We start from the raw sequence: 24,609 nt of genomic DNA on the forward strand, positions 1-24,609 counted from the left end.
TTCCATATACCAGAGCCACCTGACGCCTTTCAAATTACAAATAAGGCAATATACTTTTCCCTAGTTATGTTCTGGAAAAACACAATTGTATTTTTATATATTTTTCAGAAGTAGTTTGATCCACAGCACTGCCAGCACCACCACAACATGTGCCATCTGCCTCCAGGTGAGTGTACCTGGGATTGTCTCTGCACTTCTGCAATGGAAGCAAAGGAAGACCAGCACAGACAGCTTTTAACAGCAGAAGCACCAATACTGCATTAGAGTGGGAGAATAATCTTTTCCTCATCACATGAGTTCTTTATGATTTGATCTTAACAAATCTTAACAGAGAAACACACAAAGTAGGAACATGATGTGACACGTGGGTTTTAAAAAGCAAAGGCAATGCATTTTGCTGTTGCAGATATTCTTAGGTGGACGAGCTTTCCCTTGCCTATATAAATCTTTCTTCTATGTGGTTCTGCAGTGCAGGCATGGTGACGTGTTCTTATCATAGCACTCTTCCTTGACATAGAAAATAATTCTACTACAAACCTGAGCTGATTTCACCATCATGTGATGTTAGAGACGAAATGTCTGTGTTCAGACACAGCTGGAAGTTTCAGCAGTTTTGTAAATAAACAGAATACCTGTGTTTCTGGATACAGTGGCTCTTCGCTGCCTCTGCTGATCAGCCATTTCCAAACTCTTCAGTTATACCCTGAATTTTGGGGAACACAGGCTGTGATCTGGCCTTTGAAGCTTTAGCTCAGTTCTTGTTGGGACTAGAAAGAAACAAACAGAAATCCTAGTTATAATTGCTGCTTATGCATGGTAAGCACAAAGGCAAAACAAGATGGAAGGACAAGGAAACGTATCCATAAAGGGTTAAGCTGCAATACCAAACGTCTGTGTTCACTGGAAAAAAAAAGAAGAAATAAAATCAAATGGACAGTAAAGCCTATTTCCTCAAAGCTAATAGAATTACAGAAATTATCCTAAGAGCATGTGTCTGGGGACGCAGTGAATGATGCTCTGAGAGATAGAGCAAACAGGATAAACAAGCTCTGTGCCAACAGCAGCTGAATCCAGCCTGATGCTCATTCTCCCGGCGCTACCTCCTAACATAGCACCAAGTGGGGTTGTCATTTATCCTTCCCTAACAGCAGGCAGAGAAGCACCTGGTGGGTACAGCCCCACATCCCACACAGCTTCCCTCACCACTACCCAAAAGAAGGGTGCAGTCCCACTGTGCTCTCTCTCCTCCTCCTCCCTCCGCACCAGCTGCTGGATGTGTGCAGCAGAGCCCTGAGCCACCTGACTGTTCTGGGGGAGGCAAAAAGCAATACATAATTTAACATAGAAGCTGATGGGCACCTTGGGGAATGAACCACACTGCAAACCTCAGTTTGGACTGAAAGGGAAACAAACCAAACACTGGGGCTCTGAAATCATCGTAGAGGATGATTCTTATCTTAAGGGATTTGTCTGGATTTTTGTTGGTTTGGGGAAATATTTTCTGTTTTAACTTGGGAGTTCTGAGAGTTTCACAGTATTTTATGAGAGTAAGAAAAGATTAAAGCTATTATTTCTGCAGTGAGAACCTACAAGTCTTAAGCAGCTCTTCAAGGACAACACTTTGAGAGCGACCTTTACCAGAACTTCAAACAGAACGTTCCCTTGTCCCTTATCTCCTCTTCCCAAAAGGTTCCAACAAAAGGTACTTTTGGGATCAGGTGGGATCCCACATCTTTCCTAAATTCCACCTTCCCAACTCATGAAAAAAGGAACTGCCCAAAGTTGGTTACTCTGAAACACTTTGGCCATGCTTGGCCTCCAACCCAAACCTCTGCTCTTACCTGATCCCATCGCTCTGCACTTAGATCCTGGCAAGTTATGTACGTCAAACTGAACCACAGAGTCATAGAATGGCCTGGGTTGAAAAGGACCACAATGACCATCTGGTTCCACCCCCTGCTATGTGCAGGGTCACCAACCAGCAGCCCAGGCTGCCCAGAGCCACATCCAGCCTGGCCTTGAATCCTGCAGGGATGGGGATCCACAGCCTCCTTGGGAAGCCTGTTCAGTGTGTCACCGCCCCCTGGGTGAAAAACTTCCTCCTAAGATCCAGCCTAAATCTCCCCTGTCTCAGTTAAAACCATTCCCCCTTGTCCTATCACCATCTACCCTCACAAACAGCCGTTCCCCCTCCTGTTTATATGCTCCCTTCAAGTACTGGAAGGCCACAACGAGGTCTCCCCAGAGCCTTCTCCAAGCTAAACAAGCCCAGTTCCCTCAACCTTTCCTCATAGAAGAGGTGCTCCAGCCCAGTATGTGCTGAATTACTCCTCAGAACAGCAACATCCTTCTCTCACAGTGAAGAAGCAGGTTACAGTCAGGCACCCAGCACTTGTGTTTACCTGTAATTGATTCTGGTTTCCCTGCTCTGACTGCCTGGGTAGCAGGGAAGGGGCAGCCCAGCCCAGCTGCCAGGAGCGCAGTGCGCAGCGCCGTGCGGGGTGCTGCTGCTCCCAGGCATTGCAGGCAGCAGAGCTGCCCTCACTTGTGACGCTCATACAATCCTGGCAGCTCAGCTCATCTCCAGCAGCCTCTGCCGCTGGGCTGTAATTCATAACACCATGCAGAGCGCACACACGGTCCTCTTAACTGCTGCTGTTTGCATCCTCTTTCAAGGTGAGTGCTCCTTGATTTGCTTATCTGTTGTTGGTAGAGGAGGGACTGAAGAGGTGAGCAGGAGATGGTTTTGGTGCTCATTTACTTTAAGAAGTGTGGAAGCTTATTCTGAACTAAGGGATGAGATGTGCAGAATCCTACCACAGTTTGTTACACTGTTGGGCTTTTTTGTATTGTTTTGCTTCTAACTCTTAGTTAAATCATCCCGATCCAATATGCCAACGAGACACACAAAGCCATTTTAATGTTGAGGAGAGAAAGCATCCGACATGTAAAGACTTGGTTTTATATACTGTGGAGCAATGAATGACTAGAAGAGCAAGATGATATTAAAAAGCTTTAAATGTGTGCTGCAAACAGCACCTTACCTCTGCGAATAAGGCAGCAAAATGTTTAAGTTATTTAAAAATATAACATTAATGCACTTATTCTGCAGATAAAGTGGGCAACAGATTTAATCCAGCTGCTGGTGGCACACTGGAAGGCTGGCAACTTGGGACTGGCCATAGAGAGTCACTATAATTTAGATTTAAAGTGACTTACCTAAAAGATCGAGTATTTATTTCAGGAAGCCTCGATTTGGGATATGAAATACCAAAAAAACAGGGCAAGGCTCGCAGTTAAAAAGCACCGAAGAGATACGTTCATTTTTCAGTTAGCAACTTGGCTCGAGTGATTTCACTAGTCTGAAAAACGAAATCACCTTCCAAGTTTTATCTGAATGCAGCCTCATACGAGAGAACTTCCCTGTCTCAGGGAGATAAGAGCTCTTACAAAGTGCCACCTGCTGCTAAACACCACAGCTCTGTCACCTGCAAATAGCTCTGCTTCCATCTCTTCAGCTGCTGAAAAATACTGGCCAGGGGGATGAAAAAACCTACCCGTGTCCTTGCAAATATCTATTGATGTGTGGCCCAAAGGGGCTGCAAGGTTCGTTCAGCAGGTGTGAGCTCTGTGCCTTTGGCAATGAGGGAGCACAGCACAGGTCCTTCTGTTGGGAGCACTGGGGGATGTGCTGCCCTGGGGAGACTTTAAGCGCCTCCTAAAAGGAGAGCGGAGCTGTGCTGAGTGCGGGACGGTGCCCGGCTGGCAGGGAGCTCATCCAGAGTGTCACTGGAGGCACAGACGGGCTGTGGAAGCTCAGAGCTAACACATGACAGCTTAGCATACAGCTCCCCCAGCAGCCACAGGGCACCATAGGGCTGTGCGGTAAATAAGCCCGGCTCAGGGTAACACAGGGCAGGCGGCAGATCCCTGCTCCTCACCTCACCCCGCCCCGCAGGCTGCGGCGGCTCCGAGCCCGAGCACCGGCTGTACGCGGCGCTCTTCAAGAACTACAACCAGTTCGTCCGGCCGGTAAAGAACGTCTCGGACCCCGTCATCATCCAGTTCGAGGTGTCCATGTCGCAGCTGGTCAAAGTGGTGAGTGCTCGGCCCTACGGGGCAACCGCGGGAGAGCCGGCACCGCGCCCGACACGCCTCTGTTTTACAGGACGAAGTCAACCAGATCATGGAGACCAACCTGTGGCTGAAGCATGTGAGTAGCGCTCCCCAAACCCGCCGGGACGAGCCCGGTGTGAGGCGGCCTCAGCGCCTCTTCCCGCCCGGCGCTCTGCTGCCACACAGCGGCACGCGGGGCAGCTCGCGCCCGCAGCCGCCCCGTGCTGCGGTTAAAGGCAGCGCCTACGTCGGGTACAGCTGATACACCGACAGCGATCAGCTGCAGCTGGAACCCTCCTACCTCCCAACACCGCGTTTTGCTCTAGAGCGCAGTGGTGGTGGATAGGAAGGCGCACAGAGGTGTGTGGTGCTACCCACAATAAAACAGCCCTAAAGGCAATCCCACAGCGCTTGTGTTGACCCCAGTCCACGGGCTGTTGATTGCTTTGCAAACTTAATGCACTGACTCGTTTCTTCCTTCATTAGATCTGGAATGATTACAAGCTTCGGTGGAATCCAGTGGATTATGGAGGTGCTGAATTCATCCGAGTGCCCTCAGGCCAGATCTGGAAGCCAGATATTGTATTATATAACAAGTAAGATCCGTGTATATCTGTCTTAATTCAGTCATAGCAGTTCTAAACTACAAGGTAGATCCACGTGAGATGGAAGCAAGACCTTCTTTGCTGTGGTGGCAGGTTTCCCAGAGGAAATGTGTGTGTGCCCCTCTGCTCTCCGAGGCAGCAGTTCTCAGTCTAATGCATTTAATTACACAGATCCAGAGCTCAAGTCAATGGAAGAGCAGTGGAAGTGTGACTTTTCTATCTTCAGCCATAAACATGAAAATTATGTTGTAATGTGTGTGAACCGACAGTGTAAAACTCCCTGGATCAGCTGCATCCTGATGTTGTGTCCATTTGCTTTGCAGTGCGGTTGGGGATTTCCAGGTTGATGACAAGACAAAGGCCCTACTGAAGTACACAGGTGATGTGACCTGGATACCCCCAGCTATATTTAAAAGCTCGTGTAAAATAGATGTAACCTACTTCCCGTTTGACTATCAGAACTGCACCATGAAGTTTGGTTCCTGGTCTTATGATAAAGCCAAAATTGACTTGGTTTTAATCGGCTCTACGATGAACCTGAAAGATTACTGGGAGAGTGGAGAATGGGCCATTATTAAAGCTCCTGGGTATAAACATGACATTAAATATAACTGCTGTGAAGAGATCTACACTGACATCACGTACTCTCTTTACATTAGACGCTTACCTTTATTTTACACTATCAACATGATTATTCCATGCCTGCTGATTTCTTTCCTGACTGTCTTGGTTTTCTATTTGCCCTCAGACTGTGGTGAAAAGGTGACACTCTGTATATCAGTCCTTCTGTCTTTAACGGTGTTCCTTCTTGTTATCACTGAAACCATACCTTCTACTTCCCTGGTGATCCCGCTTATTGGGGAATACCTCCTTTTCACTATGATCTTTGTAACTCTGTCCATTGTCATTACGGTATTCGTGCTTAACGTGCACTACAGAACACCCAAGACACACACCATGCCTGTGTGGGTGAGAACCATCTTCTTGAATCTGCTTCCCAGGATCATGTTTATGACGAGGCCGACCAGCGACGACGAGAATAATCAGAAGCCAAAGCCATTTTACACTTCTGAGTTTTCAAACTTAAATTGCTTCAACAGCTCTGAAATGAAATGCTGCAAAGATGGCTTTGTGTGTCAAGACATGGCGTGCAGCTGCTGCCAGTATCAGCGAATGAAGTTTTCCGATTTCAGTGGCAATCTCACACGAAGTTCCAGCTCTGAATCTGTAGATCCTCTGTTTTCATTTTCAGTTCTGTCACCAGAAATGAGAGATGCTATTGAAAGCGTGAAATACATCGCAGAAAACATGAAAATGCAGAACGAAGCAAAAGAGGTAAGAATATATTTTACTATAACTCAAACTGCATTTTGGAGCAGTTTGCTTTGAAGGAAAGAAAAAACCCAAACCAAAAGACAACATAGACCACTGTTTTGTATAAGTAAATTACATAAGCTGTATCACAGACGTGCAACTCTGAATGTAGATAACCCTGGGGAGCAGCTCTTGCACAACGCTCTCTGCATTGACAACAAACCTTGCATGAGAACATAGCAAAATGTCAGCATTACCTACGAAACTATACCAGATGTACTGGTAACTGTGTACCAATACATCTGCACCACACTGTTTAAAGACCAGTAGTGTATTGCAGTAAGCTTTTCTGGCTTATCTTGATCACCTAAGAAGCTTTTTCCTTTCACTGCTGGCATACAGAAGTAGTGTCCCGTGAAGTTTGATGAACAACATTGGTGATTAATTATTTCATCAGTGAAAACGTAGGAAAGCTGAACAAAAAATGCCTTGCACAGTGTGAAATATTCCTAATTGCTAATGCCAATTATTAATCTAATAAACATGCCTTCTTAATATTTGATTTATTTTTCAGATTCAGGATGACTGGAAATACGTTGCCATGGTAATCGATCGTATTTTTCTATGGGTGTTCATCCTGGTATGTATTCTGGGAACAGCAGGATTGTTTTTACAGCCTTTGATGACCGGAGATGACGTGTGAAAGTTTAAAGCATCACACTGTGAAATCAAATAAAACTTGTGCCAACCACACTCTGCACTCTTATCCCAGCACCTGATAGCGCTGCTCTATGTTTCAGTAGTAGAATAAGTATCTCTCTTGGCTTCAACTCTGCTTGACCTAGAAGGCTTTATCAAAACATGATAACATGAAAAAGAAATCTTTTCAAACTTCATTTCCAAGTAATACACGCTGTGCTTGTCAGCTCCTTCTCATAGCAGCTGGAAAAGATGTGGGTTGTACATTAAACTTCATAGGAACTATCTAAGAAGCTGCTGATCAACTGAAAATTATACAGATGTTCCGAGAATTGAGACAGGTTGAATACTTCAGGCTACCAGAGTTGTCTGGTGTTAAGTATCTTCTGTTTGTGATAGGATCTTCTGGAAATAAGCTCCTATTAAATTAATGTATGCCCTGCTAAGGACAAAATGGTTTAGGAAGCATAAGTACCAAATGCTACAGAACACTGCCACCCAGTGTATAAACACATTCAAACTGTGGGAAGAAAGGTCCGTAGGCAGGTTTGTTACGAAAGGAACAATAGGTGAGTAATAGATGATGGTTTTATTGCAAGGGATGGCAAGTGGGATACAAAACATTCCTGTAAAGTATGCGAAAATTATGTTGGGTATATGCCTTTTTTTTTTTCTTAAGAACTGCAGATAATTCGAGAGCTTGAATAAAGAATACAACAAAAACACAGTGATGTTTTGTAAAGATACAAACCGTTCTCTCTGTACCGAACTGGAAACTTTTTATTAATAGTGGTATCAAATGAGGTAATGCTTATAAAAATAAAGAGAATCAAGCTGTTGGAAACTCTGATTTTCTTTCATTTATTTTGACCAAGAGACAAAAGCTACCCGGAGCAGCATTAGTTATGTCTCAGCACATTCAGAAAGGAGTTACAGAAGTAAAGGGCCGTGCTACTGAGTCTATTACCAGTTATTTCATTTCAGACACACCTGAGGATGAGCCGAAAGCCTCGAGGATTCCAGCATATCTTTTTCATCCACGGATATCGTGATCTGTTATAGAAATGACTGAAAGACCTTCATGTGTTTGCAAAAATTGTTAGTTACTGGAATAAAGGCTGGAGCTCCGCTGGCCGTGCTGCCAATTACCCCATGATATAACTAAGCAGTCTTCAGACATTATTGGTACAGGAGGGGAGCTAAAAAGATACACGGCTAATAGCCTTGCTTTGTTCTCTTTTGAGACAAGGGTAAATTATAGTAAGTAATTCAAAGCTAAGGAGGACTATGGAAAGAAATTTGCATTTGGAAAGGAAATAAGACGTCCAAAGCACTTCTGCAATTTCCACACATGGTTCCTAATGCATCAATGTTAGTAATACTGAGAAAGTTAAACTAATGGACTAAAGCAAAACTGCAAACTCACTTTTGAAATAAATTATGCTGGGAATGTAGAAAATACCGATATCAAGGCCAGATGTAACTGTGTAACTGAACAGGAAGAGTCACTCCTTTTCCAACCAGAATCATTTGTAACTTGGTAAAAAATAACAATATGTTCTTAAGGATTAGTTGGCATCATTTCCCGGTGCAAAAGCCATTCAGTAGCCCTGCAGGATACAGCTGTGTTAGGAAGGAACAAAGAACCAGACAAAACTTAAAGTGTAGGAGAAACCCTCTCTTCTAAAGTCTCTGCCAGAAATAAAACTTTTAAGAATAGCAGCACTGGAATCAATCTGAAGAATTAACATCCATCACTTAATGTAGTTTAGAGAGATAGTAGCTGACTTTATATATAAATATACATATATGAGATATAGCTGACACAGAGATGTCCATACTCACGTATCCTGTAAGCATTTTAAGGCTCAATATAGCACGTGGTCGCATCAGTACGGCAGAATTAACTAAACTGTAAGTTTAGCAGCAAATTCCACTGACAATGTCTAACACGGTGGCTCTGTTTATTGGTCTGTCAAAAAGGAAGGAAGTTCAATTGATGCCTTTATTACTGTTTTCCATTTACTGTGCAGATACAAGTTCTCATTTGCATAATATAATAAGTTGAAATAAGCAACTCTATTGTGCAAGCATCTGGAAAGATTTAATAGTAAATACAATATTTTCCACAGCAACTTAATAATGGGACTACAGTGATCTTCATTAAAACAACCTCCATCCTCCCACTTCTCAGTAGGTGTCAGTATACACTGCTTCTAACATACACATGCAAGTACTTGCAAAGGTCTTTGATTTTGACCTGCTTTAGAAGTATCTTGGTAGTTTGGCACTAAGCGAATTGACTTCTGTGTATCCTACATGTCATGCTTTAACATCATTATTTTAAGGTTTAGGATTTCACTTATTTTTTTTTCCCTATCAGAAACTTGCCTACAAAGAACATGCATGGAAACTTAATTCTATGAACCCTTTTGAGCATGATGTTAGCAGGAGACAGACCCAAAAGTATCTTATGTATTTGTACTGCCTATATGCACAGGTACTATTATACTTGCCCATTTATGAATAACAGGAATAAATAACACAAGCGATCCAATTATTGAAACCAGAAGAAAGGCCCATAAGAACATTCGATCAAGCACCTGAGCAATAAATTTCCAGTCTTCAACAACCTAAAAAACAAAGAACATAAGAGCTGTCCAGTATGGGCAAGAGAGGGCGAAAATATAGCATCAGACTCTACAATAACTAATCACTTCACATTTTCCTCCCCCTCCTAGTCAGGTCAATTTGATAACCCCCTCCTTTTTAATATATGCATGCATTAACGGATCACACTGTGACCCTGAGCAAGAAAACACTTCTTTCTATGTAGACCAGTAAACTATGCAGCCCAAATACTACATTTTAGTGAAGCAGTTGACTCTGATGAGCACTGAACATCCTCAGTTATACAGAGAGAAAATCAGTACGCAATATAATAACATAGTGGAGGATTTAGGATTCATGCCACAGCCCCACGGTGGAGTAGGACTCCCAGGCAGAAGTTAGATACTAAAGCTGCAAACAATTAACAGCAGACAGCAGCTCCAGCATTACACACAACACCTGACAACTGTGAAGTTACTGGTGCATGGAACTACACGCCAGGTAGAGCACTCACAGTGCTTTCAAGACTGTTTCCCTTTTTGATAGGATTATTTATATCCACACACATTTTTGCAAGTACAGCTGATATAATCACACAAGCAAATTAAAACTGCCAAAAAAGCAACTTTGATCTCAATTGGAACTATCTGCCTTTCCCAGACACACTGCATCCTGTGAGGGAAGGCTACAACACCAGCTGGGTGAACTTAAATTATTTTCAACAACCAGCACACAAATCTTTCTGCAACCGAAGCCTGCATTCTCCAGAGGCCAAATAACAAAATGTGGGTGAATCCCCAGCCAGCTGCATGTTCAGTTCTGATGTTTAGAGCTGCAGCAACCAAAAAACAAAATACCTATCAACTCTTACCACATATATCCAAATAAAGTAATTTAACAGAGAGAATCAACTCACAACTTACTCTAAACTGTACATTTAAGCAAACTATTCTATTTGAGCTGTATATACAAGGGTATACTCTGCACTGTATATATAACAATCCTATTTCAATGGTACAGTTAGGTATTCAAAATCCAGACTGGATTGTTGCTGTGTGCTTCTTGTGGAAATATCAGAGTACAGCCCTGAGAAGCTGCATTAGAGGAATGAATTTGCTCCAAGGCTAGAATAAGAGTACATACCTCTCAGCAACTATCTACAGGTGGTGCTAGTTTAAAGCAAGGAAGGAAAACTGATTTGTAATGATCTTACCTGCACGGCAAAAACAGCCACACTAAGGATAGCTCAGTGTGCAAATGCACAGACTGAAAAATATCCTTTAAATTACATCAAAAGATGTCAAAGAGAAATGATAATGGGGATAGAAGAGATCAGTCAAGAGGTCATCCAGTCGATGTCTGACCTCAGCACAAAATGATTAATCTATGAGGACAACCTGTATTTAAACTAATACAAATAATGGAGTTCAAAATGCTCTATATTTGGAATTGAAAGGTGCAAGAAAAAGGCTTAGCAGGAACTATTCTGGAATTGTAAATCAAATGTATTTTTCAGGTAACCTGCGGGTACAACATTAAAATGAAAAAGACCTACTTCTCATTATGAAAGCAACACTCAGCAGCACTGCAGGTAGCAGTTACTCTACATGCTCTTGTAACAGCCATGTGTCTCTGAAAATATTTGATTAAAAACAACATGGACTTCTAGAAGAAAGCATAAACATTTCAAGAATTCACATATGGAATTATACCAACCCAATTCTCTCAGTATTGGAGCATACCTGTACTTCTTTCCAGCAGAACCAAAACTATGGCTTCCAGTGAAGTATAGAGACTAGAAAACCTAGCACATATTAAATGTGACCACATAGTGAACCGTTACTCCTTGTTGTTGCGCTTCATTTCGGTTGGCTTGTTCTTTTTAATTTCCACTTTTAACAAAATGAGTTTGATATGACTAATACACCCACCTCACGAACTTCATTTTCCTTCATAACATGTCTTGTGATATATCGGATAGAGTCTAGAGCTGCTTCCAAGGTGTTTCTAGACGATTCTGATCCACTCATATTTCCTTTTTCCTCCTTCTGAGCAAAGTATCTATCTACGTGACTTCTCATGCACAGCAGCTTGGGAAGTTTGTGAAGAAATATCTTGCGAACCCAAGGCGCCATAGCATTGTGTGTAGATGAAGAGCGGTGATGAATATTGATAGCAAAGACAGTTATCACGATGGACAATGTCACAAATATCATAGTAAACACCAAGTATTCTCCTATAAGCGGGATGACTTTAGAAGACGATGGAATAATCTCTTCAATGACAAGAAGAAACACAGTCAGAGATACCAGGACTGAAGTGCAAAGGGAAATTTTTTCACCTTCATTTGAAGGAAGATAGAAGACGAGGACAGTTAAGAAAGAAAGTCCAATACAAGGAATGATGAGGAACAGCGTGTAAAAAAGTGGTAAACGTCTAATTATAAACGAATATGTAACAAAGGGATACCAGCAGCATCCATCCGTTCTATTTCCTTTGCTCCCTGTTGCAGTCACTATTTCCCATTCTCCGTTATCAAAAAAGTCTCTTTTGTCAACATCATAATCTTCTAAGATTATATCAACCTGGGATCCATCGTAAGTCCAGGAACCAAATTTCATAGAGCAGTTTTGGAGGTCAAAGGGAAAGAAGGTTACATCAATAGTGCAAGAACTTTTGTAATTTGCTGGTGGAGTCCAAGCAATGGTGCCGTCATATTTTACCACAGTTTTAGTAGATGTCCCCTCAAAACGTCCGTCTGCACTGAAAGAAAAAGAGATATGTGCATACAGTTATGATGAAGAGATGTGTTGTTGTCGCCATTTCAGCTGTTTGCTCCTTCCTTCTCCCCTTTCACTGCCAAAGTGTCGTACTGTGCTGTGTTCACAGTTTACTTCTTGTGGTTGTTTGGGTTTTTGTTTGTTGGTTTTATGGGTTTGGGTTTTTTGGGGGCTGGTTTTTGTTGTTTGTTCTTGTGGGGTTATTTTTTTTTAAACCAGAATCTCACACAGTTAATTACCTTCACAGAAGTAAAGGACATTTTCAAGCCACTAAAAGATCTCTATAACTTACAGCAATCCTGATGATTCAAGCAAGGGATTGTACAAATGCTGACCTTTAGCAGCCTGACCAAACCCTGATGTTTCTACTGGTAATGCAGCATAAATGTGGAGAAATCATCAGAACTGGGAAAAAAAACAACCACACCACTTATGCTCCACTTCCAGACTTGAAACTATAATCAGCCTCTCTTGCCTCACCAAGGCAGAAAATGTAAAATGTGTTGCATATGCACCTGAACTGATCAGAAAGATTCATTCAAAATTTATTTCCTCTATCAATTCTTGAAAAAAACAAACACTGCTAAGTGCATTTCATTTTAAATCCACACTAAATATGAGTTACAACAGTATGAATCAGTTACTCTCTTCCTGCACACTGCCTCTACGTTATTAGCTTGTACCTAAGGCTGCACAAGACGTTGTCTTCTAAATAACAATTTACAAGAAGAAATGGAAATAAATATTTTGAAGAGACTAAAGAAGACACGGTAGCAAAATAAAACTTGCATTTAATGCAGCAACAAAACCAACGTGCATTTGGCGGCAAATTCTAAATGCACTAAATGTGCATACACAGTCCATCCAAGAAGCCTCCTCTCCAGTAGCTTACTGGAGGTTGGAGAGGAGCATTAGAAAGAGGAAATGGTGCTCTATATAAAAAGATGAAAATCTTACTTGTCATATAGCACAATATCTGGGATCCAAATAGAATCGGATGGGACACGAATAGATGTTATGCCAGCATACTCGTCGGGGTTCCATCTTAATTTCACATCTATCCATTCCTGTAGATGCAAGAGACGTGGAAATCATAATAAAGGTGGAGTTAATTCAAACAGGACAGGATCAGATAAAAACAGAAATACAAGCAATTAAAAATAAATAAACCAATGTATCACACTTACGTGAGCCTTCTGAAATTCACATACACGACTGAATTTGCTGAGCAGACAACTAATGATGTTGTGAAGCATTTGTTATTTATTATAAGAGCCACCTGATGGTATTTCGGTACAGACCTCATAATATTAAAATCCTTTTTCAGAGCATGTTTACACAAGTATTATAAACATAGTATTTTATATTTGACCTAAAAGCTCCAGAGGGGCTCATGCTCAGAAACTTGCATTTTTCATCAGAGAGAACTGTAAATACATCCAGGTCAGTTCTTACTTCATTTGAGTTGACTTAACTGCATTAAGTTGTGCCTGCTAAGTAGTAATACAGCTTTCCTGAAAATAAATGCCTGAACTTACAGTTTTTGGAGAGAATGGGAAGAACCAGAAAAAAACAATAGTGAAAATAAAAATAATGTAGTAAGCTAGTAAATGTAATTAGAGTCTGCAACCACTTCTCTAAGTTAAATTAAGAATGATTTGTGAGAAGCATTTCCCAGGCTAATAGTGGCCACTAAGTTTAGCATGGGACTTGGATTATTATCAAGCCTGTAGCTTCCTCTTGCCTTTAAACAAATGTTGTGATGAGGAAAATCAGCTTTTTATAGCAAGTGCATACAACTCCAAAATTGAAAACTTCAGTGGCAATTATTCACTAAGCACCAGACATGAGAAACAGCTTAAAACAAATATACAAACAAATACACAAATTCTTCATGCTTCTCTTAATGCAGCTGTTGAAAGCAAATCTCTCTTACGGAGGCAGTGATTTTCATCATGGTGATAACACACACCTTGGTCTATTAAGCAGCCATACAACACAGCCTCAGAATTCTTTTTATAAGGAACATTTTAAAAGCATATTTCTTTATTTGTTCTTTTAACTGAATTTCACGACAATTAATCCTTTTGGGCATTTCCAGGTATGTATGTAATGTAAACATACTACGTGCAGTAAGAACTAATGCATCTGAGCAAACCAATATGCAGCTAAGTTGCATCCAGTTTTCCATTTGCAGTTATGAAAGCTCAGTAATCGCTGCTCTTTCACACATACCTGTTTCAGCCAGACATTTGTGGTCATCAGTTGATTCTTCTCATCCTATAAAAATCAAATGCATTTAATTAAAATAAATAATAATAAACTGCATGGCACACGGTAATTAACAGCTACAGCTGATGCAAGTTTGTATGTAAAAAACACCCCTAAGCCATTCCACTCTTTGGCAATGCGCTTTTAAGATAACTTGTAAAACTTAACAGTTATGTCCGTAGCTTATTTAAGTGCTTAAAAAGCAGTATTTTCCCTTTTCTCTGATTCTCTTTCCTCTCCTAATTTTTTTCAGGTGACTGTATTTTATGCACTCTTACTGCTCTTCTATGGAAACGAGATGGAACAACAAACCTGTGGTGGAAAAACTCCAAGTTGAAAAACCCACCAATTCGATATGAGAGGAATGCAAAGAGAATAAGTTTTGGGGGAAAAAAGTAAAACAAAACAAACAAGCTTATTTACCATACGTACCACATCTACTAGCTGAGAGATTGCAAGACCAAACTTGATTTTGATCGTATCATTCAGGTGTTCCACTGGACGAACCCATCTTTGATAGTCTTCAAATAAATGTTTAAACAAACGATCTTCACTCTTGGCAATAAAAGAAGGTTCAGATACACCTGCATAATAAAAGCAACTTATTAACAGTGATTTAAACAAATAGAGTCCATACAGCTGTAACTATGCTTAGGTAAGTAGTAAGTTTCTCATCCCCTTCCATCTAGAAGCACGGCCAAGACTGTGTCAGAATGTTATCGAATGAGCTGGCTATATCAGCACCTCAGCACTACCAGCACATCCATTACTCAAGCAACGAAGATACTTTCCCTACTAATAATAACAAAGGCAAAATGTACTCATGCCATTTAACTCATGTCACTTACCAGGTGCCACGCAACCATGGAAATCCTCTAAAACTTACCTAGGAGGAGCTGAAGTTCTATTGTTCTAAACCAAAGTTCTATTGTTCTAAAAACCAGCACACAGGCCTTCAGTACACTGCAGAGCTTCTGCTCCTCTTTGAAATGTAACTATCTATCTCCACGTCCTACGCTGCTTCTTCTAATGTTTGTGCACATGTCATGCATAAACTGTGCAGTACCTGTAAAGTACTTTTCCCTGCATCTTTTCTATTTTATATACATGTGCTGATCTGTTTACCAGTGAACATTATAGACAGGAAGGCACCTTTCTTTTTTTAAGTAATAGTCTGCAGTCACTCACTTCATCTTCAGAGCGCTCAGGGATCCATTTCAGTGCCTGGAAACTGACTGATGACCTACAATAGCCAAAGTCTTTGTACAGTTTACAAAGGCCAGCAAATTAAATGCCTCTTCCCATCCCTCTGGAGAATGGAGTGTTTGGAAAAGAACAAACAGTGACCCAGGAGGCCATGCAGACACCCAGAACACATCAACACCTGCTTCAGGAAAGGGGCTTGCTGCTCACTGATGGCACTGCAACTGACTGAAACTACTGCAAAAGAAAGACTTCATCATTATTACAGTCAAAGGGGCAAAGTAATCCCAAGAAAGATGTGCACAAACATCTCCTTTTAATGCACCATTACATAAAGCCATGGCATTTCTAGAAATGATGTGCTCACTAACAGTATCCATCTAAAAAAAGATGCATCGAAAACAGGAAAGCACCAGAGAATGACATAAACAGATTAAAACCAGAGGCAGACATGCACGCAAGGAGAGATTTAAAAGATTAATATTATTTTGCTTGGCAAGGAGGTGAATTTAGCGCACGCCACCGAAGTCGATGAAGAAGCGAACGGCGTATGCAGAAAAATGACTCTGTTTAACCTTTCTCATGAAAGAACACAAAGGAAGCAGGAGGAGCGATTAAAAGCAATGTAAGAAATCTCTATTTCAAGTTTTTTATCACAAATATTCCGCGAATTGCGGTGATCAGACACTGCAGAGGACTGACATCCCAGGGTTGCCCATGATGATAGCACTGTGGTTAGGGCAGGTAGCACCATGTTTGCCTGTCAGCTCTCATTCTAACACAACTTGTGCGATCCACCCCAGAATCAGACCAACGGTTTGAGGGCTTCCATTTGTGGCAGACTTGCTAACACCACTGAACTGCACCAAAGCTCCCTGCCTGCGGCTGCACCCAGCCCACACAACCACAGCACCGCAGCTTTTGCTTTCCTCCCACCCATCACAGTGCTCTGCGGGCAGTGGCAGCTTCTGCTGTGCTGCAAGAGCCCGACCACGAGGGAATTCCTCCACCTGGGTGAGCACTGCTGGTCAGAACAGTGCAGGAGAAGCACTATTCGGAATTCTTACTGATATTTAAGCTCAAAGCATCCTCATTAGCCAAGGGCTTCTTCCCTCTTGTAGCTGCACGCAGATTTGCGAAGTCCTGCTTATTATTATATCTGAGAGAATGCTTCCTGCAGCCACAGCTTAATTTCTCTGTTCCTATATCCCTATTTCCTCAATTACAAATAGTTTTGTGTACATTCCAGCCTCGTGTTTCATAAATACACCATTTTTGTATGAGCACTGATTCCATTTTCCTTTTACAGTCACAATGTTACCGCATTTGGTGAGCAATTTGTGAGCATTAATTGACCTTGAAGCAATGCAGGGGCAGAGCTGCACTGTCACAGTCTCTGTGCTCCTGTAAGATGACCTGCCGTGCACCAACCCAGAACCCTCCAGGTACACACCGTCTGCAGATGCAGCTTCTCTTCTGCTGAGCTAATCAGGGATGTGTGCCCTTACCACTTTTCCATGCTTAATAGCAAGGTTTTCAAACAGCTCCCACTCAGACCTACAGTACGCTTGCTGATTTAATGAGGTCACCATATTTACTAACAGCATCATTCAATTAATTATCTCCATTTTCTTCCCTGTCATGAAAATATCCACACGTTTTCATGCTTCTAAGCTCGCTTTTCTGCTTACTAATAAGCTGGAGAATGCTGGCCCGTAAGAGGAGCTTATATCCAGGAGGCTGGAGACAGTAACAAGCTCCAAAGAATGGGCAAAAATAAAACAAGCCCTCCATCTTTCTGTGTGTTATTTAACAGGACAACAAAGCTTATCCATTGCACTGGCTGCATGCATTCAATTACTCTTTATTGTGTATTTGCGTGCTGTAAAAATTATCAAGCGTGAACCGTTGTTTATTGGTGTTAGTGCTCATTAAAAAATGAACTGGCGGTCAGCAGAAATAAGGCACAGAAGAGAGCAAAAGAGGGGAAATCCAGCTGGCAGCAAGGCAGCGGGCACTTGGAGGAGGCTACACCACTGGAGAAGAGCAGGAAGAGGTTAAAACCTATGGAGAGGAATAGCAAACTGGAGAGCAAACCTCACAGTGAAGTGGGTTTCCAGCTCCTGAAGGGCCATTTTAAGCGTGCCTGTACCAGTGTGGCTTTAGCCAGGTGGAGCTCAGTGAGCTCTGCAGCCTAAACCACAGGTAGCTGCACTGTGCAGTGCTAAATCCCAGAGGCAACGCCTGCTTCAGTTGGCACCCAACCCTCTCTCCTCTCAGCCTTCTTTTGTGTGACTTTGTGTACAGGAAAGAACACAAAAATCATATCAGAAAGTGGCCACAATTTGAATTGTGCGATCACAGACAAACGTTTCTATGCCAAGAGCGCCCACTTTTTGCATTGATATATGCAGTGAGAGCGTACTTTTGACAGGGTTACAATGGGTTAAAAATGAAGTAGGAAATGCCATTAGTAACAGGAACAACCTGATCACTACTTGGTGCTGTTCGAGAAGAGCTCCGTGGTGCAGCGAGTCTAATATCATAATTTAGAATCCCAAGCACAGATTTATTTAATAACAATACATACAACAGGAAAGAACACTATGAAGGATCATCATCATGGCCTTATATCTGTATTTTATAATTAAAACTTGCTTCTTTATTGGTGTTCTAATGCAGGGCACAGCCTGCTGCAAACTACAGCACACCCAACAGCCCAGGGAGCTGCATTAACACAGCAGACCAGATTGGGTTCACCTGCACTTCTAAGACAATGATTTTCAGCATCTTTCACACAATTTATAACAAAGGAAGCGCTAAAAGTGCAGTGGAAGCAGTTTGTATCTTATTCTACAACTGTCCCATGGTCACCTTAGATATAGATTTTAAATGGCCATCTTTCCTATGAACTCTAAGTTTCCTGTGCTGAGCACTGATGATTGCCCTCCATCTCCCTGAGCGGATCTGGTCACATCAGGCTCTGTTGGGAGCTGGTGACAACGTTAAGTGCAAGCCACAGTACTATTGCAGCAGACAGGAAAAAGTAGAGCAAGATTACGTACAATATTAACTACACAGATCTTAAAAACACAGAGGAAAAACGTAAAGAAAGATCAAGACAGAGAGAACCCCCTGCCACTGCTTCGCTAACCAGAAGACATATGTAACCTAATAACAAATCCCTCTACTCCTGGAAATGATCACAAGTTACAGTTTCTGCATGGTCTTCAGTTTCATCAGACCATGCCTGGATATCTCAAAGGTGAAGAGTACAACCAAGGCAGAGCTGTGTTGCAGGAACTTGTACGTATCTCCATCTATTTCAGGGTGTTCAATCGGAGCAGAACAAAGTGACGTATTGCAGGCATGAAACTGTCAGAGATTTCCAGCTGCAACACTGCTCAGCCCTAACCAGGACGAACAAAGGCTCGAGATCTGCATGTAGAAAGCAGGGAAAACAGTTCTTACATTCGAATTTAAAAGATCAAAGTTTCCAGCTTGATAACTGGAAAGTATAACTAGACCATCCCTAAAGAGCTTAACATCAAGGGATAATTACTGCTCATATTAATGAGTGCGGGTACAAATGTTCTAACCACAGCAGCGTGCTTTAGTGTCACACAGCCTGCGGTTCATCAGGAAACAGATACAGTCACCTAGGGCTGCCTCTTGAGAAGCGCTGTTTGGTTTTGTTCCCAACATCTGAGCTCTGGATCCTCTCGTAAAAGCACAGAGGTGGCAGGCAGCCCCCTGCAAGGTGCAAGGATGAGCAAATACACAGAGCCTTCATAGCCAAACCGTCTGCTCATACAGACCTAACCTAGAGGGGATGCATCACAGCAGTCAGCATTCTAAGAATCGCCAAAGAAAACTATAAGAGGAGAAAAGTAGGGGGAGAGGGAGGAATAAGCAATTAAATGCCACGATGTCCTTTGGGAGAGGAAGGCACACAGCTTCCTGCTGCCAGCGGATGATCTTTGTATTCAGCCAGGATGGAAAACACTGCATTTCCAAACACTGCATGCAAGAATAATCTGTTCAATCACATTTAGCAGTAATGGATTGCAATTGTGTACGCTGAATTAAAAACAAGAGGTCAGTGCAACTGATTTCCCTTACGCCGCACTTTGGGCTATTTCTTAAACTCCGAGCTTTCAAAAAACCCAACTTTATCTTCTGTTAATTTCCCTTCTGCTCGTACGTACGGTGACTCCTGGATTATCAGCCCTTTTGGCAGCAGCTTTAGCAACGTGCCCATAACCAACGTGAAGCGCTTTGCAATAATTCCCGATCAATAATTCCTTGAAGGACCATCGATTTGCTCCTTCAAGCTTCGTTTCCCGTCCCCACGCTCTGCCTCGCACCCTCATGGGGCCGTTCCCGCAGCGGGTGGGAGGCGGCCGCTCCTCAACTCCGACACAACGCGCTGCCCCGCGCCCCTCCACATTGCGGAGCCCCCATCGCTCCCAACGGACCGCAAGGCCCCGCTCCCCCCTCAGCCCGGAGCCGGGTGCGGCCCCATGGCCGAGCGATACCCCGGAGCCCTCCCGGCTGCCCGCCCAGCGTCTTACCCGCCTGAGGGGCGCGGGCGGCGGGTCCGGCTCCGGGCTTCCCGAGGACGAGCGCGAAGAAGCCGGTGAGGAGGAGCAGGAGCAGGAGCAGGGGGCGGCCGCAGCGCAGCCCGGAGCGCAGCTCGGCCATGGCCCCGCCGCCTCCAGCCCCGCGGCGGGCACGGGGCGCCGATACCGGCGGGAGGCGCTGGCCACGCCCCGCACGGAGCCGCTGAGGGGCGCGGGGGGCGGGGGCCGCTGTGCTGCTGTGTCTGCTGTGCTGCTGTGCTGCCCGCCCTCTGTGTCAGGACAGCGGCCCGGGGCGGTGACACGCAGCCCCGCAGAGTGGCCGGTGTCGGCTCCGCGCTGTGCGGGACGGGCGGCCCTTCCCGGAGCGCCGCTTCTGACGGGCAGCTCCGAGCAGGCGGCGGCCGAGCGCCCCGGCACGCAGCACAGAGAGCAGCAATAAAGGCAGGACGGCTTGGAACTTCACAAAACAAACGAGCTTCACAAAGCAAGCTACTAAACGACTCCTTACAGGACCTGTTTTCAATACCTGGTAACCACAACGCTGTGAGAAAGGATAACTTTAAATGCACCAACTAACAAATAACGCCAGCAACTCTGTATGTAGCTCCTGGAACGAGCGTTACTCAAAGTGTCATCACAACAAAACTTTAAGCATTCATGCAGTTGTTTATGTTTAACAACCAACACGGGCCCTTCAGCATCAGCCCCGCTCCGAGCTGCTGAACTCTCTTCTTGCCCGCTGGGCTGTGTGCGCCATGCACTGCAGGAGGGCAGTGAACGAGGGCTGCTCACACCGGAGTTCTGGCAGCACACGCATCGATCGCAGTGCTCTGCAGTAAGCACGCCCATTCCTCACATCCAGAAGCTGTCTGCACGCTGCAGGCCATACAACACCCAGCGTGTGGCTCTTATGGTGAAGTGCTCGGTGCATACACGGCGGTCAGCACAAGATTTGAGAGTAAATGAAAGCCCAAAGTATGGCATGGGGATCAAACAAGCAACCTTCCAACAAACAAACCCACCAACACTGTATTCTTTTGTATCACAGTGGAGTCTGGATGTTTTCTGCGTGTTCCAAAGATTACCAGGCATTGCTTCAACTGGAATTACACACCCAGCCCGTGCTAAGTGCCCCCCACTGCACTGCACCTGCTGCTCCCACCCAAGGTCAGGGCTGGGTTTCTATTGGCAGCATGTGAGCATTGCAGTCAATGCATCTCAGGGCCACGTTTGGTTAACAGAGCTAAATGCATCCTCCACTCAAACGTGCAGGGTGCAGCTAACTGGATTTATTACATAACCATGAATTTGTTTGCAGCTGTGTCCCAGCCTGACAAAACAGATGCTGGCGGATATAAAAGGATGGAATTGTCTATGCTGCTGCCCAAACTTTGGCTAAATATTTTATGTAGATCATCTGGCACACGTTGATTTTGCTGTATTATTGCTGGTAGGGAAAAGACTAATAAGCAAGGAACGATTTGTGCTTGGAGCAAAATGTTAATACCGACAGCATTGTGCTAAGCTTAATATTTATCACTGAGACCGAAGCAATGACAGAACTGCCCGGGTCCCTCTCAGTGGGAGCTGACAGCTGAAGGTCTGCACTGAAGTATGTGAATCCCCAGCAAATTGGCTTCCCCTGGGCACTGCAGAGCGCTTTAACTGCAAAACCAAAGGCCAAATTAATCACAGATAAAAACAGCCAACTGAGAACTGCTCCATTCTCTGTAAAATCTGCAATATGCCCATATGTGAAGCTGAATTTTCTCCTGCTGGAAGCACAGAGCTATAGAGCCACTGAAGGCTACTCTCACTTCTTCCTGATAAAATACTCCAGCAGCTTTTCTTGTTGTAATAGAAACAGCTACAGTTAAAGCCTGAAAACAAGCACAACTTTCACTGCACAAAAGCCATATAGGAAGCCTTCCTTGAAGAACACAGCAGACATTTAAAGTCCCACAACCTCAGTGTTCTGAACATACATTCATCTTTTGTGTGGAGCACCTGAGTGTGTTAACACTGTGGACTTGGATACAATTAGATGTGTTATCAATGCATCACATACAGCTCTGCACCCTCTGAACACTTTACATTTAAACATGTCGCAATCCTCAGCATATTCACTCATACAACACAGTAGAGAACTATTATCCCTGGTTTTGAGAATCCGAACTGAAGGGATAAGTGAGTGACTTGAGAACATCACAGTACAGAAGCAGCAGACAAACCTAACACGGCCTTTATCACCTTGTGTGTGTTTTTAAGTATGTAATGTGGAAACATTGGGGTGAGTAGGGACTTGTCTCTAAAGTCACCTTCTGTGTCTCAGTGCACAGGGTGGTAACTTACTTTCATTACTTCTTAAGCTACTTAGAATAACAGAACACACGACCATTTAACAGGACAACCCATTTGTGAGCACTGGTCAAGGCAAGTCCTACCGCGCATCCAAGTGAGATATGAACTGTCCAGTCTTTATGTTCACTAACACCATGTCAAGCAAATGATTCCAATACTTCTACCTAATCTGAAAGATCTGTCACCTTCCATGGGACCACACGAAGCTCTGGTGTCAAAATAACATGTAACCCATGGCAATAGCTAAGTACTTGAAATACTAATGTAGTACATGGTAAACTCCATGCTAGCACCACCAAGCACACCCAAAATAATGCATAAATTAAAAAATTAAAAGAGGAAAATCATTCTGATTAGCAAAGATAACTCAAATGCATCACCAGAATTAATCTTCTGGCCTTGTGACTTACACGTATATACACAACTTAGCACAACACCTCCACACATAATGGAGCAGAGATTTACACAGTGATGAACCCTGACTTAGATGCTGTAATGGATTCCTAGGAGGCAGAAAGCACTGCAGGAGTCCATAGTAACGTCAGTGATCTTTGACAAGTTGAAAAAACCCTGTGCCAGCATTGCTACTTGTGGGGCTTATCCAAGCATTATAAAACAGCCATCGTCAGCAATGTCAGTGATTCAGAAAGCTGCAAAAGATGCTGGTATTCTTTGATACCTTTAATGCCATATAAGACTTATGTGCTGAATTCTCTACATAGAAATGGAGCTTGAGGTATTAGTACAGTCCTTTGCTATGGAGATTACATCTTACTGCATGGACTTTACACTATCATTCCCAAGTTAGGGCTGGAAGGGAAGGTCATGTAAAAGAACCCAGTCTAACCTCATTAGCTACAAAGCTTGAGTGCTGACTAAGTACTAATTACAAAAGGCTAAAACAATTCGAACAATTGCTCTGCACTGAGACTTAGAAAATTAGTAAGCAGGTTCTGTGGCTGCAGGGAACCACATCACCCTTACCTCACTACACATACAGCTGCTGCCAACATGAATGCAGTACATCCACTCAAGCTGTAGCACAGACACCTGAATCCAGATTCCTTCCTCTGCTCTCAACACCGAATCTTTGAGCAATGAGATAAAAAAAATAAAATGGGTTTTGTTGAAATTGATGATGATATATGTGTTATCAGACAAAAATGGCTGCGGTTGGTTAAAAATAGGACACACAGCATGGATTCACTCTGGTTCCTTATTAATTCCTCCTATTAAATCCTGCAAGCATCCGATATCTTTCACAGTGAAAGGCAAAAGGCTTGTACGCATTCCCACTAAATCCAGTCAGTAGTGAGGCTGAATCATTGTAATGATTCAGTTTAATTACAGCAGATAGGGCCTCTCAATTAAGAACGTTAATCAAGTCAGCTCATTTTTTAATACAACTTAAAAAGCATAAAAGAATTCCCAGTTACTTGCTCACATTGTCGCTTTTTTCATCTTCCTTATCTTGCATTCAGCATAGGGACAAACCAAACAAAAATGATTCTGATTTCTAATTCATGTATATACACTATGATTTCTCATGTGGTTTGCTCCTTTGCTTTCCACTGTTGTTTGACAGACAAGGGAACTGAATTCTTTGGGGAAGAGCAAGTGACACTATGTTACAGAATATAAACCAGGATAAAATGGAGAATAATCAGTGTGGCTTTACACTGTTTTCTTTAACTGTTTGCATCCAGACAAGACAGTGCATCATTTTAATGTGGCCTCTGCAAAATGTCTTCCTGGTTTGTGTGCACACAACTAGCACTGCATGATTGATTTCTTACCAAACAGGCACTCACTAAAGGTTATGCTAAACAATTGCTACAGGGTGTGATTAACACACTACTGCTTGCATGACCATCAGTTTGATACAGCCTGCTATAGAAGGAAGCTGGCCATCACTAAAATCTGGCATGCAGGCCGATTCTATTTTGGTATTCGTGAAATGACCACAAATGCTATTCCAGACTTCGAAGCCCCCTGCACCACTTGAAACAGTGCCTCCAGCTCACACACACAGCCTATCAACTGCTATATACCATCTTCTTATGCTTT

At 43.1% G+C, this 24,609-nt stretch overlaps 2 protein-coding genes across 7 annotated transcripts; one reads left to right on the forward strand and one right to left on the reverse strand.

Annotated features, from left to right (window-relative positions):
- Positions 1-2,455: 2,455 nt before the first annotated feature.
- On the forward strand, positions 2,456-7,573 carry CHRNA3 (cholinergic receptor nicotinic alpha 3 subunit). Its single transcript, XM_015872552.2, has 6 exons — positions 2,456-2,676; positions 3,959-4,098; positions 4,169-4,213; positions 4,603-4,712; positions 5,045-6,056; positions 6,610-7,573. The coding sequence occupies exons 1-6, from the start codon at positions 2,622-2,624 to the stop codon at positions 6,736-6,738; spliced, it is 1,491 nt and encodes a 496-aa protein (XP_015728038.1). The 5' UTR covers positions 2,456-2,621; the 3' UTR covers positions 6,739-7,573.
- Positions 5,867-24,561, reverse strand: CHRNA5 (cholinergic receptor nicotinic alpha 5 subunit). Of its 6 annotated transcripts, none has more exons than XR_001557409.2 (8): positions 20,173-20,384; positions 14,828-14,979; positions 14,360-14,404; positions 13,082-13,191; positions 11,276-12,107; positions 9,251-9,367; positions 7,725-8,706; positions 5,867-5,975 (listed from the first exon to the last, which is right to left on the reverse strand). XR_001557409.2 is itself a non-coding variant. In XM_032446963.1 (7 exons), exons 3-7 carry the CDS (start codon positions 14,384-14,386, stop codon positions 8,638-8,640), a joined length of 1,155 nt encoding a protein of 384 aa, XP_032302854.1. In that variant the 5' UTR covers positions 14,387-14,404; positions 14,828-14,979; positions 23,527-24,561; the 3' UTR covers positions 7,493-8,637. The 6 variants fall into 6 exon arrangements, 4 of the variants coding, with proteins under 4 accessions (XP_032302854.1, XP_015728040.1, XP_015728039.1 ...); XR_001557410.2 differs by having other exon boundaries at positions 5,889-5,975; positions 8,161-8,706; XM_032446963.1 differs by lacking the exons at positions 5,867-5,975; positions 20,173-20,384 and adding an exon at positions 23,527-24,561 and having other exon boundaries at positions 7,493-8,706.
- Between the last annotated feature and the right edge of the window lie 48 nt (positions 24,562-24,609).

Source organism: Coturnix japonica, chromosome 10 (genome assembly GCF_001577835.2).
Source record: "Coturnix japonica isolate 7356 chromosome 10, Coturnix japonica 2.1, whole genome shotgun sequence".
Lineage (NCBI taxonomy): Eukaryota > Metazoa > Chordata > Aves > Galliformes > Phasianidae > Coturnix > Coturnix japonica.